Genomic DNA, 20,629 nt, shown 5'->3' with positions numbered 1-20,629 from the left:
GAAGCTTTTGGCCAGTTAAGCTTTCAGGCTTTTGAGAAGCAGTTCAGCTGAGATCCGTTTGGATAAGGACTCAGAGTCTTCCACTCTGAGGAAATAAGATCATCTGAGGAAATGGCGAGGTAAGGAAGCTGTGGCTTGTTCTGCTTCTATGCTCTTTCAGTGTTCACCCCATTACCTGGCTCCAGGTTTGTTTTTATTACTAAGACTCATGCTACATTTGGTGACCAATGTTTGTGGTATGAATTCACAAAAAAAAGCTGCTTGCCTGTGGCATTTCAGGCCCCTGCTCAGACCTGAGCTACCCTCACCCAGTTGTAGGGGAGCAAACTGGTTGGATTTACTGCAGGAGGCAGAGGCTGGAGGATCTTGAGTTTGAGGCCAGCCTAGCAGACTTGCTGAGGATAAGCTGCAGCCAGGGCCCAGCCACAAAGAATGGCGGTAGGACCATGGAGGCAGTGGCTGCTGCTATGTGTGGCTGGTCCTTCTCATCTTGTTGGTGACTGTGGTGATGCTGTTACCTAGGATGAAGGTTTTACTACTGCTTATTCAGAGAATTGCCAGGACCATTATGTTACAAGAAAGCATCACCAAAAGTCAGTTTGGAAAAGTTTGGCAAGACAAATGGTGGGGAGAAATTGCTATGAATATTTTCTATTCTAGGGAAGGAAGTTTGTGGTTCTGAGAGACAGACATTTATCAGACTGTGATTGCTCCAAACTACAGAGGAGACAAAAAAAAAAAAATACTGCAAGAAACAATGACCACGCCTAACAGCAACTTTGAAATCTTCAAAAAGATGACTGGACCCCACAAAGACGATTTCATATGGACTATGATAAACCCATTAAGCTGATGAGCACCACTAAAAGATCAACTTGGAACTACAAACTACTCAGGACAATTTTGAGATGGCTACCTGAGATGATTCATCCTGACAGACTAATTGAACAAGGATTTGAAACAAGCCCTGTACTTTCTCATTATGCAACAACTGAACAAATGATACAGGACTTGACAATTATCCCCAAAATTTTATTTTCTGGATCCCCTAAAAATGTCTTTCACCCCCAGAAAGCAGCAAGTAATTTTAGGAAAACAATGCCCACATTCCCAAGAAGTGGAGTGGTGGTTATTGGTTGTTTAATGAGTTATGGATATTGTCATTGTTTATGATGGTTGGTTACAAGTTTTAATTGTTAATGGTCAGGAAAAAGCTGAACAAGGAGATTAAATTCAGAGTTTTTTTTTAAAAAAAAAGAAAAAAATATAATATAGATATGAGGTAGATCATTGAATCTACTCTAAAAAGAGAAAAGGGAAGATCTGAAAAATGATAAAAGGTAGATTATTGAATTTATTATGAAAAGAAAAAAGAGAGAATATGGATATAGGATAAAAAGGGAGATTATTGAATCTACTTTTAAAAAGGAACTCCTTGTTTTTTTGTCTGTTTGTTTTTTCCCTTTTTTTATGTGTTTTAATTTTCCATGGGTTCCTCCTCCCTCCCGCCCCCACCCCCACCTTCCCCCCATCACCTCCCCTCAATTCAGATCCGACAGCCTGGAACTCCATGTTTTCAATAGAATAAGTAATGGAAATTTTTGTATGAGTTAATCAAATGTTACTAGACTGGACTTTATATATATATGTATATGTATATGTATATGTATATGTATATGTATGTATGTATGTAATGGAATTTTTAAAATTTATTGAATTTTACATATCAGCCATAGACTCCCCTGTCCTCCCTCCTCCCACTACCCCCCACCTTCTCCACAGCCCACCTCCCATTTCCATCTCCTCCAGGGCAAGGACTCCCCTGGGGATTCAGCTCAACCTGGTAGATTCAATCTAGGCAAGTCCAGTCCCCTCCTCCCAGGCAGAGCAAATTATCCCTGAATAGACCCCAGGTTTCAAATAGCCAGCTTATGCACTAAGGACAGGTCCCAGTCCCAGTGCCTGGAGCCTCCCAAACAGTTCAATCAACTGTCTCACTTATCCAAAGGGCCTGATCCAGTTGGGGGCTCATCAGCTATTGGTTCATTCATGTGTTTCCACTAGTTTGGCTATTTGTCCCTGTGCTTTTTCCAATCATGGTCTCAACAATTCTCATTAATATAATCCCTCCTCTTTCTCGCCAGTTGGATTCCTGGAGCTCCACCTGGGGCCTGACCATAGATCTCTGCATCTGCTTCCATCAGTCATTGGATGAGAGTTCTAGCACAACAGTTAGGGTGTTTGGCCATCCGGATCACCAGAGTAGGTCATTTCAGGCTTTCTCTCGAAATTGCCAGTAGTCTATTGTGGAAGTATCTTTGTGGATTTTGGGGGACCACTCTAGCACTTTGCTTCTTCCTATTCCCATGGGGTCTTCACTTATTATGGTCTCTTTTTTCCTTGTACTTGAAGTTCTAGCCATAGCACTAAGACAACATAAGGAGATTAAGGGGATACAAATTGGAAAGGAAGAAGTCAAGCATTCACTATTTGTAGATGACATGGTAGTATACATGAGTGAACCAAAAATTCAACCAAGCACTGATAAAGCTTATAAACACCTTCAGCAACATAGCAGGATACAAGATTAACTAAAAAAAAAAATTCACTAGCCCTCCTATATACATTGACAAACAGACTGAGAAGGAAATCAGAGATACATCAACCTTTACAATATCCACAAATGATATAAAATACCTTGGGATAACTAACAAAGCAAGTGATGGACCTATTGACAAGAACTTTAAGTCCCTGAAAAAAGAAATTGAAGAAGATGTCAGAAAATGGAAAGATCTACCATGTTCATGGATAGGCAAGAGTAAGCTAGTAAAAATAGCAATCTTTCTAAAAGAAATCTACAGATTCAATGCAATCCCATCAAAATACCAGCATGATTCTTCATAGACCTGGAAAGAACAATACTCAACTTCATATGGAAAAACAAAAAACCCAGGATAGTCAAAAGAATCCTATATAATAAAACAACCATTGGAGGCATTACAATCCCTTACCTCAAGCTTTATTGTAGAGCTACAGTAATAAAAGCAGCTTGGTACTGGCATCAAAACTGCCATGTGGACCAATGGAATCTAATTGAAGACCCTGATATTAATCTGCACACCTATGAACATATAATTTTTGACAAAGAAGCCAAAATTGTACAATGGCAAAAAGAAAGCATCTTCAACAAATGGTGCAGGCATAACTAGATGTCAATGTGCAGAGGCTGCAAATAGATCCATAACTGTTACTGTGTATATAATTTTTTTGTCTGAATCTCTCAAATTTTGATGGACTGGACATTTTTAGAAAAGAAACTCACTAAAGAGTTGTAAGTGTATAAATTTGAAAGACATTATAAGATAGTTCTGTTAGTAATGTAAGTTAGGATAGAAAATGAATCAGGTACACTTTCGAATTACCAAAAAGATAGTAGTGGAACTTTCTTTTCTGAGTTTGTCAAATGCAAATGGACTAGACATTGTTTAAGTTTTTACTGCTTTTATATGTTGTATATAGTTATTGTACTTATTGGATATAATTTTTCTTGAATCAGTTATAAGCTTTTTTAAATTTTTAGACAAAGAAGAGGAAAAGTGGTGATATTGTGTTCCCCAAAATATTGTGCACCTTAATAAACTTACCTGGGGTCAGAGAACAGAACAGCCACTAGACAGACATAGAGGCCAGAATATGGTGGCACTCACACCTTTAATCCTATCACTTGGGAGGCAGAGATCTGCCTGGATCTCTGTGAGTTCAAATACACACTGGAAACAGCCAGGCATGGTGACTCACTCCTTTAAACCCAGGAAGTGATGGCAGGAAGGAGAAAGGTATATAAGGCATGAGGACCAGATTTCAGGCTTTTGAAAAGCAGTTCAGTTGGAATCCATCTGGATAAGGACTCAGAGGCTTCCAGTCTGAGGAAACAGGATCATCTGAAGAATTGGCGAGTTGAGGAAGTTGTGGCTTGTTCTGCTTCTCTGCTCTTTCAGTTTTCATGGCATTACCTGGCTCCAGGTTTGTTTTTATTGATAAGACCTTCTAATATTTGTGCTACAGTATGTGGAGTATGCTCAGATAAAACTGTTATGGTGGCATTCTTTGGGCTAGTAGTTCTTCATTCTTCCATGAGATCTAAAACAGAAACCTCGGTTTCATCCAATCATGATTTTAAATCTCAACATTGAAGATTTCTACCACTAGGTTCACAGAGTATCCTCCTTTGTAATTGTTTTCTCCTCCTGACTGAACTCTGTGTTACAGGTTTCCAAGTGCTCCAGGATAATAGGCACTGCAGTCTCTGCCTGAGAGTAGACTCTGCATAGCTGTGACAAATGCCTGGTGAAAGATGAAAAATGACACATTTAATTTGTATCAAGTTTTCAGCGTTCCAGTTGATAATACAAAAAGGCATTTTGTGTCTACTCAGTGACATAGATGTACATAGACAGTACAATGAAAGCAGTAAACAGGAGCAGAAGAGGCTTTAGACAATGCACTCCCAAGAATCCATCTGTGGTGAACAGTTCCATTTACCTATGACACATGCAAACGTTTCCCAAACCTCCAAAATACTGTGAACAGTTGGGGAAAATTATTCAACAGAAAATCCATAAGGGACATTTCAGTTTCAAACCAGGCATCTTAAAAACCAGGCACTCCAATTCTTATTATAATACTGTGTAAGAAAAATCTATTATGAATCTCTCTAGAGTTTTTATTGCTATATGACTACCAAGTAATGCCACATTTGAGATGACTTAAATGTTAAAAAAGAAATCAGGGAATTTTATTTCGAATCTGTGATGTTGGGACTAAAAAATAAGACAGTGATTTAGGGTCAGAGAAGCCTGCATGAGCAGCTTTACTCTAACTGTACCCTAACAGTGATTTCACAATCTCTGTTCATTTGAGAAAAAAGCAGCAGTTGGAAGCAACAAGAGTGACATTTGGAGACTCTGCTTCATGATTCAGCAGATTGTCACTGTATCCTATGGTGGGGGAGGGGTACTCCAGCACTGTTGACACTAGTAAGTGGCAATATCTTCATGCTTCAGGCTGCCTACAGTGAGAGTGACATCTGCAACACATCCACTGCCACTGAACTTTGAACAAACTCCATATTTCCAACTGGATGCAAAGTACATTAGGAGTATGGGAGCTTTGCATGCTTTCTGCTGATACCAGGCTAGCAAATTACCAATGGTCTCAGTCATGCTGCATGTAATGGTGATGGTTTTCAAGAGATGCAGACAAGAAGGATGGTGATTTGGTCATCTGGACATCACATATCATGCCTGTGATTACAAATATCCAACCATTATACATGGTTTATCATGATAGAAATGACTTCTCTGAAGTTCCAGATAGCACTGATTTAAAAAGGCCAAATAAATACCCATAGTAATCCTTCCTTTATGTGGATCCAGAACAGCAGAACCACTAGAACCTGAGAGGGAGACTTCATGTTTCTGCTGTGACCTGACAATAAATAACTCCTGGGCAGGGGGTGACCAGACCATTGATAAGTTCTGGGTTAGTGCACTGGACACATGCACAAAAGCGGAGGCTGGGCAGGGCTGAGCAAAGCTGCTAGCCTGCTTTATCTTAGGAACAGAGCTGGGTGGTGTTCAGATGTCCCAACCCTAAACAGAATATTGCACATTTTGCTGTGAACTATCTCTGTCGGTGGAGTATTTATTACAAAAGGTATATTTTTTTACAATTTTCAAATTTACATTGGGTATAAAAGCAGGCAGAAAGTCCATTTCTGCATTGTATTAGGTTCAGGTAAAGTGCCATTGTTCAAACAATCTGCAGCAAATGTTAGAGTGTGGGTTCAATTCTTGTTACACTCACATGTTTTTTTACTTAAAACATTTCTATATGCAGTTGTTTCATTTAAATAATAGAAAACACTCCTCAGAAATACAAATAGATGTAAAATCAGTTTATGATGACCTATCAGCACTGTTAGTTTGTTTATTTACTAAATATTTTGGTGTCATTATACCTAAATAACACTGCCTTTTTCAAAAAAGTATTTTATTACATGAGGCTGGAGACATGGCCCAGCAGTTAAGTGAATTTGCTAATCTTGCATGGGATCAAGGTAGGATTTCCAGTACCCACATGGTATAATAATCATCTGTAATTCTAGCTCTGGTAGGCGTATCACCTTCTTCTGGCCTTCATAGACACCAGGCCACATTTGTGGTATGCATAAATACGTCCAGAAAAAAAAATCCATACACAGAATAAAAATATGAAACTTTCAAAAGCATTTTATTATAAGTGTGTGTGTGTGTGTGTGTGTGTGTGTGTGTGTGTGTGTGAAATCCAGCACACTTGTGTAGTTTTGAGGACAAATTTAGGAAGTCAGTTTTTTACTCCAATATAAAGCCACAGGTATTGAACTTAGCTGGTAGCAAGTGCCTTTACCAACAGGATCATTTAAATCTCCCTGAAGTGCCTTTAAGGGTATGTCTCTTGAGTTCCATCATGGCAGAACCTATACTTTCTATTTTTATCCAACCATTTAAATGCTTCAGTGCATTTAAGGTTTGGAGTTTTTGTTTTCACTCAAGCCATCATCTCATCTCTTAATTCTGATATTTAGTAATATTTCCTTCTGTTTTTCATTGTGTCAGGTGATTAATGATCCTTGTGACTTCAATAAAAATCTTTTCTTCTAGGCTGGAGAGATGGCCATCAGATAGAGTGCTGTCCATTCTTCCAGAGGTCAAATGTTCAGTCACCAACACACACATGACCACTCACAGTCATTTTTAACTCCAGTGCAGGAAATCCAGGACCCTTTTCTGACCTCCCAGGGCTCTGAATGATTGTGCAACATAGACATATATATGAGCAAAACAACAATAGTGATAAAATAAAATGATATAAAAATATGATTCTCCCTCCAACTCTACAACATGGAATAATTAAATATAAACCTGTGATTAACACTAGGACTCCCATGACCAATTATTTCCAACTAAAAGGATCTTCTCAGTGTGTTTTACCTCAGTTTTCTTTTATGCTGTATCCATTTCTATAGGTTCACATGTAGTTTATCTTGACCTTGACTTAGTGGAGAGCAGAGATGTAGGGAGGCCATATGCATTACACAGTTAATCAAACTCTCTCTTCTTGTCTGGGAAGGCTTCTACTAAATGTATGATCTTGCTGTGCATTCATCTTTATACCTTTATTACTAAGAAGATGCATCATGTTTGTCAGTCTCCAGCCTGGCTTTCTTTTTTGATTATTATTAATTAGAGATTTTCTATTCATTTTACATACCAACCAGGCTGAGCTTCAGGAGTCCAATGAATGAGAGCGAGGAAGGATTCTATGAGCAAGAGACATAGAGATCATGATGGGAAAATGTACAGATACAACCTGGCAAACTAGTGAAAAGACATGGACTGTGGACCAATAGCAGAGGAGACTCAATGGTTACTGGACTTGGCCCACTGGATAGGCAAGAAAGTTGTTTTTCATTAGCTGTCAAGTTAATACCCATATAGATGAAAAAACAGCATGGGTGCCTAATAAAATGGATTGTGTTAGTCAGGATTCTCTTGTGTTTTAGAATAGCCAGTGTGAATATATATAAATAGAAGGTTCAGTGTTGTTGAGATGCTTTAGTAGATATGTGCTTAGTGCATACTAATATCTGGATAACCAGAGTTTGGTATCCAGGTCATAGTGAGAGGAAAAAAAAGTCTCTCAAATTTTGCCCATGTGTGTACTGTCAAACAAGCAGACACAATTCACACTCTTCACAGACATGAAGAAGGAGAAGGAAGAGTAAGAGAAGAAGACAAGAAGAAGAAGAAGTAGAGGAGGCAGAGGAGGAGGATGAGAAGGAGGAAATGGAGGAATTGGAGGAGGAGAAGATAATAGTAGCACAGAACTAGTGGTAAAGAGGGAGAAAAATACTAACAAACTAACAGATTTATTATATTGGGTGAAAAAATGTGGTCCATAGCCCAAGAACGTAAAACTCTAACTACAGGAGAGCAGGCAAAAAAATTTTTTTTTTAAACAGGCTTCAATATGTATGGAACACCACAAGACGGTGACTCTAAGATGTTGGTTGTGTTTCTCCACTTCAGAAAACCTAATAGAGATAATCCCTTACAATCATGGCTACATACACATGTTATCCTAAATATCTCACATGTGTACAGATCTTTGTCTCATTGCTTACTGCAGGTCCTGTCAAGTTGACAATCACTAGTAATCATCAATTCTGATAAAATCCATCACAGAGGTCCAACCTGAAGAAGGTAGTGGCTTGGTGACAGCAGAATCAGGGATCCATTGCTAAGGTTAATACAACCTGGCCTACTCCCAGGAATCTGGTCAGTTTGACTATTTCAGAGGCAATGAGTATAGGACAGATTTCATTCTCTTCTTTAGGAGCCAGGAGAGTTACCAATATCACTGTCAGCAGTGTACAGTCACTCCTATGATGCTCCCCTTTTGGAAAAAAGCTCCTAACCAGGTGATGGATCAGGGAGTCTTGTGCCTCCAGCTTCTCCTGATCAACCATGGTTCTTCATTCCTGTGTAAAGTTCATGATGCTGAGTGATTTTTATGGCTGGCTGACTAAATATTAATCTAGTACTAAGAAACTGATCCTGTCTAAGATTTCTGCACTATTTATGAAGCAACACAGTAGGAAGACACAAAAATCTCAAGACCACTGATTATTATACACTAAGCATGTTAGAGTTTCTTAAGAAGTTGTTGAATTTTAGTATAAGGTAGCTATGCTCACTACTGTACCATGAATATACACTTTCTTAGGAAGGTACAATCCAGAATCAAATTATTTATTATTTAATCCAATGTAGAAGCCATTGGTAAAGGGAAGTTTATGTTTCTGGAATTCCCTTCATATTTGCATATATTATTATGAAGGTGTTGTAGGAATTCAGTTTCTAAATGCTCTGTAAAATAATGATTGGTGTGTATTGGGTTGAGGGGAATTGTTAACCTCCTCTTATTAAGCACCAAAAGTGTTCTGAATAAAGCTTCCCCTAGATACTGGGGCTATTATGTGAGAATGCAGAACTGTCTTGCAAGTGTCAGTGACCAAACAGAGGCACAGATGCAGCTGGTAGATATCAGCAGAAAGGGGGGGAAATGAAGAAGCAGAGAAACCAGCTTTCCTCTTAATCCAGCCAAAAATGGCTGTGTGATCTTCTGATGGTAAAGGTGTCATATATCTTGAAGAAGCTGCTTTATTACTAGGCATTTGTTCACACCAATCACCCAAGTACAGATCCCTGGAAAGTCAGCAAGGTCAGGCCTGGGCTGCCACACTGTCTGGCTTTTCACAGGAATGTTTCTAAGAAACCCCAATGATTCCAAGCCTCAGGACAGGAGTACTGAATATTGAATTGTTTTGATTTCTCCTGCTGATAATTAAGAATGGATGGCCAAACCAAACACATGAGTATGAAACGCATAATGCACAAATGTTTGTGTATGAAGATGTATACTTGTATACTGAGACATACATGTAGACAGTGAGGCTGATACCTGAATCACGATGTCTCTAGTTTCTGATCAAGAGTGGGAGGTGAAAATATCATTTGTAATACACAGAAGAACTATGTATTGTGTAGCAGTGTGTTCTGTAATAGTGTTCAAGTCTGTCATTAGTAGTAAATCCTTCATGCTGATGAACTGTGGGATATAGTAGGAAAAGGGAAAAAACTAGCCAAATATGGAGGATCCCAAATTAAGAGAAAGGTACATCTCATGCAGTGTGTGGGTATAAAAGTACCATGATCTTCAGATGGAGGCAGAAATCCAAGTAACACACGTAGTTATGACCAAGGTGTTAGATATACCCATGTTCATTCCTTATTTCGTACTTTATTAAACATCATTAAGGTTTTTAAGTCTGTTTTTAATCTTACAAAATGGTCCACATTACAAATTATCATTTAATTTAATGTAATGACTAGAGCAAATGAACAGAACTTTCTGAAGGAAGATACATACTGTTTTCTAAACAATAGGAATTATTTCATTGAGTCAAAGATTAAATAGTCCCTTCTCTGTTGTATATTTCCTGACAGTGGGATATTCTTCTATACTACCCACAATATAGATCTTATATAGAATAGAATTCAAAATATACCTTATGTATAGTAGAAATTTTCAAATGACCTCCAAATTTGTTTATAATTTTAAAAATGAAATGCATTCTCTGAAAGTATATGTGTGGTCTTACTTCAGGTGTGTGAGGACACACGACTTAAGTTCAACTACTGAGATATGATAGACTTGTAGCTGTGCCCATCCTGACTGCTTCCCAGTGATTTGCATGCACTCACTGCACAGCCTTGAGGACTTCTTCATATACCAGTCACACCCTGTACAGTTGTCACTGCAGTCAGGACTCAGCATGGACATGAGGGCCCCTGCTCAGCTCCTTGGGCTCCTGCTGCTCTGGTTACCAGGTAAAAAGGGACTAAATGGAAATTTCATTGTAACACTGTGATTAGTGTTGATTGGCATTTTGGGGGCATTCCTTCCCTATCATGTTTAACTATGTTCAAATTTATTATGTCCCCTATCCTAGGTGCCAGATGTGACATCCAAATGACCCAGTCTCCATCCTCCCTGTCTGCCTCTCTGGGAGACAGAGTCACTATCACTTGCCGGGCCAGTCAGGGCATTAGCTATGCTTTAAACTGGTACCAGCAGAAACCAGGAAAAGCTCCTAAGCTTCTAATTTATGGTACAGATAGCTTGGAAGATGGTGTCCCACCAAGGTTCAGTGGCAGTGGGTCTGGGACAGATTATTCTCTCACAATCAGCAGCCTGGAGCCTGAAGATATTGCAACTTATTACTGTCAACAGTATGCTCAGTTTCCTCCCACAGTGATATAAGTCATAACATAAACTTCATGGAAGCAGAAGTGAGAGGCTGGACTGCCCCAGCTGCTCCTCCTCATGAGCCACTCTCTGAAACTGTTTCTTCGATTGTCACAGGATTTTTCAAAGCTAATGAAGTGTGATTTGCTTTTGTAGAACTAATGTTTTGTAGTTTTGTTGAACTAAAGAGAGGCTAAATGGTCCTGTCTGTACCATCCCTGTCTATTTTTCCTCTTCATCTATAACAGTTAAGAGTATCTGTGCATTTTCTATCTTTAGAGAGGACACAGTTATTGCCTGTGAGGGGTCTGAGTTGTATCACCAGGTGGGATTCATACATAACAGTGAAACCTACTTTGATCATTCCAACACAGGTTCTTAGAAAAAAGAAAATAAGTGACTAATCTACAGTATTAAAAGGGGAGAGAAATATTACTGAGAGACGTTGACAGTAGATAGGATTCCAGGCTTTCTCTCAAAAGTGGGAGCCCATGTGTCAGAGAAAATGAAGACTGTCTAACCATGATTCTCTGTTGTGTCTCGAAATCCTAGTAGTGGGGTATTGATGCTCTCAGCTGTCTGCAGCACTCCAGTAGAATTCTAATAGTTCCTATGCCCACTGGTCTGCTTACAACTATCAAACAATATCGAATAACACCCATGACATTTATTGTCATTGTATGAAGTAGAATATAGATTTGTTTATTTGAAATCATATGAAGTAAATGGTTGTCTTAAACATGCTGTTGAATGTGGTATTAATGAACAATTGATACTCCATAGCACAATTTTAGAAACAGGAGAAAACACCAAAACAAAAAAAATCTATACTCCATTTTGTTGTTTGCTTAGAAATTGTGTGTGTGTTGCAGGAGTGCATGGAGGTCAGAGTTAGCTAGTGGATAAGAGCACTGCCTTTCTTTCAGAGGTGCTGAGTTCAATTACTAGCAACCACATTTTTGCACACAACCATGTATAGTGGTATCTGATGCCATTCTCTGATATAAAGTACCTATAGATAAAGGACTGTAGTTGGAGTTTTCCTGCCTGGCCCATAGTCAGGACAAATCTCTCTTACCCACCAGTCCCACAGTCACTCAGACCCAACCAAGAAAGCACACAAAAACTTATATTGCTTACAAACTGTAAGGCCGTGGCAGGCTGCTTGTTATCTACCTTTTCTATCTTAAATTAACCCATTTCTGTTAGTCTATACTTTGCCACATGGCTTGTGGCTTACCAGTGTCTTTACATGTTGATTTTCATGGTGGCGGTTGGCGGTGTCTCTCCCCAATCTTCTACTTCCCAGAATTCTCTTCTCTCTTGTCCCACCTATACTTCCTGCCTGGCCACTGGCCAATCAGAACTTTATTTACACAGAGCGATACACACAGCACTTCCCCTTTTCTTTTTTTTTTTTTTTTTAAGGAAGATTTTAACTTTTACATAGTATAATTACATATAACAAAACAATTATCAAGCAAGAATTACAGTTACAACATTAAAGAAGATATCCTATCTATCTTATATTTTTGAGTCTAAGGTTTTATAAGTAACTTATCTTGTATCATAACTGAGGAAATTATAACTATCTAGTCTTCAACCACATCAAAGACCTCAGAAGGATATAATATAACCCGAGAACCGGGAGAAGGATGTAAACATTTTTCAGGAGTCTTGCAAGAGTAGACAGAGACAGCTGGCAGCCTGGACAGTCACCTAATGTTCCTTTGTAAAGTTGGGGCATTTCTCTTCAGCCCACAGGGCTAGAGTCTCTTGGTCACTTTTTTTAGTGTCCTGTAGAATGTCCTTTGCAAAGCAGGAACCTGAAGGACCATTTTGTCAAACAAAGTTCAGTGGTCACCTTTCTATGGGTCCTGCATGTCCAGTTGATCAAGCAGTCCAGGCAAGAACAGTTTCTTGCCCAAATGGCTATTTTTGCCAAGGTGAAGATAAGATATGAAGTGTCTTCAATGCCCATTCTCCTCTCTGAAATAAATTTGTGCTGCCAGGAGCAGACATGTCTCACTGTCCAGAAAGTCTAAATTTTAAAAATATTTTAAATGCCATATTCTGTAGACCTTTGAAGTGTTTGAAGATTACCTGTCTATCTGAAATATCTCTGTGTATACCTAGAAGACTTAACTAACATGGCTATGAGTATGATTATCATAGATGACCAGTTATTAATCTATTTTTTATTATCCATTACAATTTTAAATGAGCTATATAAACATAATACCTTAAACAAGAGTAGAAATATACACACAATATAACAAAATTAACTAAGTTTGTATCAATAGACTAAAATCTAAACCAATGTAAAACATTTTAAACAAGTTGTTGCTCTTTAGAAGTAAGTTCCCTAATCTACCCTTTCATCCTATTATATCTATATCATATCCCCCTTTCTTCTTTAGAAAGAGATCTCATTTATAATCAACCTGCTTTAAAGAAAAATATTGGTTTTTCTCTGTCCCACACCAGAGGGCTCTTCTGATTTGGGACACAAGAATCTAACCTTTTCTTTTAGCAATATATCTGGGTTTAGAGAGGAGTGAGCCAATTCCATCTCCAAAGCCAGCTTGATAATTTTGGGAATGTGGGCATAGTTTCTCTTACTACTTCCTGCTGGAGGGGGGCGCTGTATCTTATGGGGATACAAAGAAAATTTTAGGATTATAGAGTAGTCCATTAGAGTGAACCTCTGAGCCAGTTGCCTTGAAACCATTCTGGATGTCGGATCATCTGGGCCATGGTGTCATCGGAGACCTTTCAGGTGGTCTTGACTGATCAAACCTGATATATCTTAATCTGGAACAAATCCACAGCCTCTGGCTTTCTATGGAAACAAAAGCAGAGACTCCTTTCCAAAGCAACATATCCTTATATCCAAATTTTGAAGTCAAGGTACCTTTAAAATTTACATATTTGTTTAACTCAACAGCTTTTATGATCAAATCTTTTTCTGTGGTTAAAAATCCCAAAGACAAGACAAACCAGATTCTCTGTGTAATAACTATCTTTGTAAGACTGAAACGCTGCTGTGGCTCACCTCAGCTTTCCAACATGGTGGTGGTACAGTTTACTGCCAGCTCTGGGTCTGGAGCCATGTGTACCATCAACTATCAGAAACAGTTCTATCAAAGCAGCGCATAGCCCAGAAACTTTTTTTTTTTTTTTAACTAGCAAAGGCTAAATCCACCACACAGCAGAGTAAAGTGCTGCTTGTAGACTCCTCATTCCCACCACACTGCAGGTCAGACGCACACGCCAGGAACCCGCCATAGTAGCTCAAACTGGCAGGCTGCTGCTAACTTGAGAGAAACAACTAGGAAGCTGTTTTTAGCTCTGTTTTAGAATCTTTTTTCTCAGGTTTTAGGTGGAAATTCTTGCCAACACGTTGGGCACCATTTGTAGTTGGAGTTTTCCTGCCTGGCCCATAGTCAGGACAAATCTCTCTTACCCGCCAGTCCCACAGTCGCTCAGACCCAACCAAGAAAGCACACAAAAACTTATATTGCTTACAAACTGCATGGCCGTGGCAGGCTGCTTGTTATCTACCTTTTCTATCTTAAATTAACCCATTTCTGTTAGTCTATACTTTGCCACATGGCTCATGACTTACCAGTGTCTTTACCTTTACATGTTGCTTTTCATGGCTGCGGTTGGTGGTGTCTCTCCCCAACCTTCTACTTCCCAGAATTCTCTTCTCTCTTGTCCCGCCTATACTTCCTGCCTGGCCACTGGCCAATCAGAACTTTATTTACACAGAGCGATACCCACAGCAAAGGACTTATTCATAATATAAGTAAATCTTTAAAAAAGATTTTGTGTGTGAGTAAATTCTATTTCCTGTCTCTTTATGATGCCCCATTCATGTATCTGTCTACCTGTGCCTCTATAGTACACACAGACTCAATTCCTGTAGGTTAATACTAAAGAGAAATATCAAGTGAGAACATATAATACCAGTTTTCTAGGTTAATGATTTTTTGGTTTGTTCATTTTTCAAGACAGGGTTTCTTTTTGTTGCTCTGGCTGTCCTGAAACTCATTCTGTAGACCAGGCCGGCCTCGAAATCACACAGATCTGCCTGCCCCTCTCTCTTTTGTGCTGTGATTAACATGATTTAAGGTGTGTGCTACTGCCCAGCTGGCTTCTGATTTTCTTAGTTACTAAGTTGCGTAATTTTCTGTATAAATTCTTGAGGAGTTAATCAAGTTTTGAGTCTCTTTCATGAACATTCGTTTCATTACTTTGACATCATGTAAAAACTGGGGTAATGCACACCTAAAAGCAGTTCATAGAGTTGGAGACAGTGCCCAGTTTTAAGGAGCACCTGATTGTTCTTGAAAAAAACCCTAAGTTTGATACTCAGCATTCAAATGGTGACCCACAACTATCTTTAACTTCAATTTCCGGGTATCATGCACTCTGTTCTGGCCTCTGAGGGCACCAGACATGTGCACATTGTGCCTACAAACATGCAGCCATAGAACACCCATTCATATGAAGATATATTTTTTTGAAAAGTGGTCAGCATTCTGAATACAGATATATTCATTTTTCAATTGCATGACCATAACAGCAATAGAATCACTGTATGAGCCTTTACTTCTTCCCATGTTTCCATCTAAGTAAATATTTTCTATCTCAATACCTTTGTCATTTTCACAGCTAGAGAGATGTGATAAACATCATGTTATCAAAGAAAAAATTGTAAACCTCAAGACAACACAGCTATTTTTAAAGCTAGTAACCCTCATACTCTGGGACTTCCAGTACCTACACATGACTAGACAGAGAGACAGAGAGACAGATGATAGATAGATAGATAGATAGATAGATAATCTCTATGTGGTGGTTTGAAAGTAAATGGCCACTGAAGGAAATGGCACTATTAGGAGATATTTTTTTAAGTATGTGTGGCCTTCTTGGAGTGTGTTACTGTAGAGGCAGGCATTGAGGTCTCTTTTGCTCAAGTGTCCTTCAATGTGCCAATGAGACCAGTTCTTGTTGCTTATGAGATAAGATGTAGGACACTTGACTTCTCCAGCACCATGTCTGCCTGCATGCATCCATGTCACACCATGATGGTTATGGACTAAATCTCTGAAATTGAAAGTCATCTCAAGTAAATATGTTTCCTTTATAAAATTTTCAGTGGTCATGGTGTCTCTTCACAGTAGTAGAACCCTAACTAAGATACTATCTTTCTATTTATCCAACTATGCTACTGTAAAGCATAGCAGACCATTAATCTATGGAAAAGAGCTAAAGATTTCCTATTCTGTTTTGCTATATGTTGTTACCTTATTGAAATTTAAATCACATAAGTATCCTGTTATGAATTGTTAAATTCATTAAGGAGATTAACAGGACTTTTGAGGGAACGTAATTGCTTGGACGTTTCTCATTTATGAGATGATTAAAAGTGAAGGCCAGTTAAATTTATCATATCAATTGTTTAGAAAAAGCTTTATTTTATGAAATGTTGAGCTAGAAAATTGCATTTGCTCTGATATATGACAAAATGATAAGAGGATTGTTTGATGAAATCATTCTCTATATGCACCAGATGGAGTGTCACCTTTCAGTAACACAAGCCACGGGGTAAACAATATGGAAATGGGTAGAATGAAAACCTGAGTGAAATATGTGTAAGACTGGGGAACAATTTTAGATCTCCCATTTTGAAGGCAAAACTTGACAGAACATAAAGAAGAAAAATCTTGAGAAAGCTCAAGATTGAAAGGTCTGGGGGAGTTATTAATTAAAACAAAATACTTAGAACAATGAGAAAAACTTGTACATGGAAGAATAACCCCCGCAACACAAAATGTCTCCCTCTCACTTTTAGCAAATATTTCATGTAGGAATACATGATACACATTCCATGTCTAGTCTAGATAGTTTAATGCATTTTAGTTCTTCTCTTATAGATGAAACACTCTGTACCATAAACCCACTTTGTAAAGAGTGAATAAGTTGTGGTGGTATTGTGTTCCCCAAAATATTGTGTGTTCCCCGAAATAAAATTATCTGGGGTCAGAGAGCAGGACGGCCACTAGAACAGAGCCAGAAATGGTGGCTAGAAAATGGGTCAGAGCAAGCCATAGCAGAAGTTAGGCAGTGGTGGTGCACACCTTTAATCCCAGCACTTGGGAGGCAGAACTAGCTAGATCTCTGAGTTCAAGGTCACTTTAGAAACAGCTAAGCATGGTGACCCATGCCTTTAATCCCAGGGAGTGGGGGCAGAAAGAAAAAGGTATATAAGGCGTGAGGACCAGGAACTAAGTAAGTAAAGCATGTAGTTAGTTAAGCATTTAAATGGAGAAGTGTTCAGGCTTTGGAGCAGCACAGTTCAGCTGAGAGCCACTGGGATGAGGACTCAGAAGTTTCCAGCCTGAGGAAATAGGATCACCTGAGGAACTAGCAAGGTGAGGAAGCTGTGGCTTGTTCTGCTTCTCTGATCTTCCAGCATTCACCCCAATAACTGGCCTCGGGCTTGATTTTATTAATAAGAACTTTTAAGGTTCATGCTACAATAAGTAAATTATCAATCAGTCATGATAGTATAGATAGATCCTCTGGCCCAGCTCTTGAAGGGCTGGAATTTGTACTAGTGTCTCAACTAATGGCTGACATTTGCCAAATGTATTTTAGGATTTCCATGAGTCCATTTTTGTTGAGAAAAACCTCTCTCCCTGACAACATCATATATTATATTACCCTTCTTATTTGAGAGAGACAGTTTAGCAATTTTAAAACATTGGCTCTTTTCTCCTGGATGTCTTGGCTTTACCTGTTAACCTATCATTCCAATGATCAATAACTTAGCTAACACAACGGCATGGGATTTTGTAGGTAATATGGTGGTATTTAGAGACTTATTATTATTTCCAGCTTACATTTTTTTAGTGAAATTGTATTTTTGGTGTATGAACAAAAATAAAGCCAAAAATTTGAAGATCTCACTCAAAAAGTAAAGGAAATTAGATATTTCTCATAATTGATACATGACTACACTTACCTCAATTTCAACTTCCAGTGGTGACAATGTGATGACACAGACCCTAATTTTCCTGATGTCACACTCTGAGAGCCAGCCTCCATCTCCTGCAGAGCTAGTCAGAGCCACCTAAACAGTAACAGAGACACCTATCTGACATGGCACTTGCAGAGCCCAGGCAATCTCCACAGTTCCTCATATAAAATATTTCAAAGTGTGCCTCTCGGGGTCCCAGATTCATGCAGTAGCAGTTATCAGAACTTGTTTTACATAGAAAATCCACAGGATGGTGCCTAAGTATATTGGAGTTTATTTTTGTTTTCAAGGTAAACTTGTTATTTCCACGGAGACATGGACACTAACAAAAATATTATTCATGAAATGGCCAAACAGACAAATGTGGACTTGTTGGATAAGGAGCTCAACAAACTCTTCATCTGTGAGAGATGTTGGAGAATTAGGGTAAGCATTTGCAGCTGAGAGCTCAGCCAAGTGAATTGCCACAGGCCTAGCATTATGTCCAAAACAGGATGATGACATGTCAGGAGTCCTCTGAGCAAACAGGACCAGCTCAGGCAAATGTGAATCAAAGTTAGTCCCAATCCAACAGGTTTCCCTTGCTCAAAGCTGCTCAGCATCACAGACAAGTAACTGAGAAACATGTTTTGGTTAAATTCCTTCCTTTACTGTTGCATACTAGTCTTTTTTTGTCTACTTCTAGGTTTTTAAATCCAGTTATGGCAAATATACATGTATATATCTCCCTCACTGTTGTTTTCTATATATGTAAAATATATTCCTCCTACCCAATCTTTGATTTTATATATATTTTTTATTTAATCCATGGCTATAACCCTAAGCTGCAGGATGAAAATTCTGAGTAGTCTCTATATATACATATTACATTTCCATAATTAGTGAAGCTAAGATTGTCACTTGGAAATTTAATATTTTAATTCATTATTCATGTGTATGATCTGATTTGTTTGAACTGCCTTAGACAAAGATTTCCTCCAGTTCTCTTCTCTTCATCCAAGCTCATGTAAGAGCACAATAATATTTGTATTAATACAATTAGTTAAATATATTTAGGCAACAATGTCCCATTCCTTTAGTTTATAAATACAAGCTCTGTCCTGCTGTTGATTAAAGGACAGGGAATCTCTCCCAAAACAGGAGTATTAACAGTTTATGTATCTCAGTGGCCAAATCATCAGAAAGAAAAATTAAAAGATTCATTGATTCCTGGACACAGATTCCTTTATTATACTTGGACTGCAAACCAATTCAAATTGCCAAATTCTCATATTGACATTATTCAGAGTAAGACTACATGTAATCTGCAAGTTTGGAAGTTTTTAAGGAGAAGGGCAACACATCACACTATTCAGAACCAGGTATTCTTTGAGGTCCATACAGTTGCTAACAGGTTGTTAGTTGCATTTTTGTTGTCTGCTATATGCCTGTAGCTCATTCAGGAAAGGGTCACAGACAGGCAAGTGCTTTCAAGGAGTGGAGTCTGTAGGTGGTAAGCTGATCTTTGGCTAGCATGTTCAAAAGACACTGCATCCATGAAACAATCACATCCAGACTGAAATTGGATGATAAGCACAACACATTCTGCATCTGTGTGAGATGCAGGAGAATTTAGGATAAGCATTTGCAGCTGAGAGCTCAGCCAAGTGAACTGCCACAGGCCTAGCATTACTTCTGCAACAGGATGGTGACATGTCAGGAGTCCTCTGAGCAAACAGGGCCAGCTCATGTAAACATGAATCAAAGTTAGTCCCCATCCAACAGGTTTCCCTTGCTCAAAGCTGCTCAGCATCACAGACAAGTAACTGAGAAACATGTTTTGGTTAATTCCTTCCTTTACTGTTACATATTAGTATTTTGTCTCCTTCTAGGTTTTTAAATCCCATTATACAAGTATATATCCACTTCTCTTTTGTTTTCTATTCATGGAAAATATATTCCTCATGTCCAAACTTTCATATTATATGTATTTTTTATTTACTCCATGACTATAACCCTAAGCTGCAGGATGAAAATTCTGAGTGGTCTCTATATATACATATTACATTTCCATAATTAGTGAAGCTAAGATTGCCACTTGGAAATTTAATATTTTAATTCATTTTTCATGTGTATGACCAGTTTGTTTGTACTGTCTTAGACAAAGATTTCTTCCAGTTCTCTTCTCTTCATCCAAGCTAATGTAGGAGCACAATAATATTTGTATTAATACAATTAGTTAAACATATTTAGACAACAATGTCCCATTCCTTTAGTTTATAAATATAAGCTCTGCCCCACTGTTGATTAAAGTTCACAGAATCTCTCCCAAAACAGGAGTATTAACAGTTTATGTTTCTCAGTGGCCAAATCATCAGAAAGAAAATTTAGAAGAAATCAATTCCTGGACACAGATTTCTTTATTATACTAGAACTCCAAACCAATTCAAGTTGCCCAATTCTCATATTGACATTATTCAGAGTAAGACTACATGGAATCTGTCCAAATTTGGAGGTCTTTAAGGAGAGAGGAAATGTATCACAGTATTTAGAACAAGGTATTCAGTCAGGTCCATGCAGTTGCTAACAGGTTGTTAGTTGCATTTTTGTTGTCTGCTATATGATTGTAGCTCATTCAGGAAAGGGTCACAGGCAGGCAAGTTCTTTAATTGAGTGGAGTCTGTAGGT

The 20,629-nt window shown here is 38.4% G+C and overlaps 1 gene segment (V, D, J or C); it reads left to right on the top strand.

The window, feature by feature from the left end:
• The first annotated feature begins 10,438 nt into the window (after positions 1–10,438).
• On the top strand, positions 10,439–10,926 carry LOC118579887. The segment is given in 2 exon segments: positions 10,439–10,493; positions 10,616–10,926. Coding segments are annotated over 2 exon segments (366 nt in total).
• The last annotated feature ends 9,703 nt before the right edge of the window (positions 10,927–20,629 follow it).

This window comes from Onychomys torridus, chromosome 3 (genome assembly GCF_903995425.1).
Source record: "Onychomys torridus chromosome 3, mOncTor1.1, whole genome shotgun sequence".
Lineage (NCBI taxonomy): Eukaryota > Metazoa > Chordata > Mammalia > Rodentia > Cricetidae > Onychomys > Onychomys torridus.
Note: the sequence above shows the minus strand (reverse complement) of the source record. Positions and strands in the feature narration are given on the sequence as shown.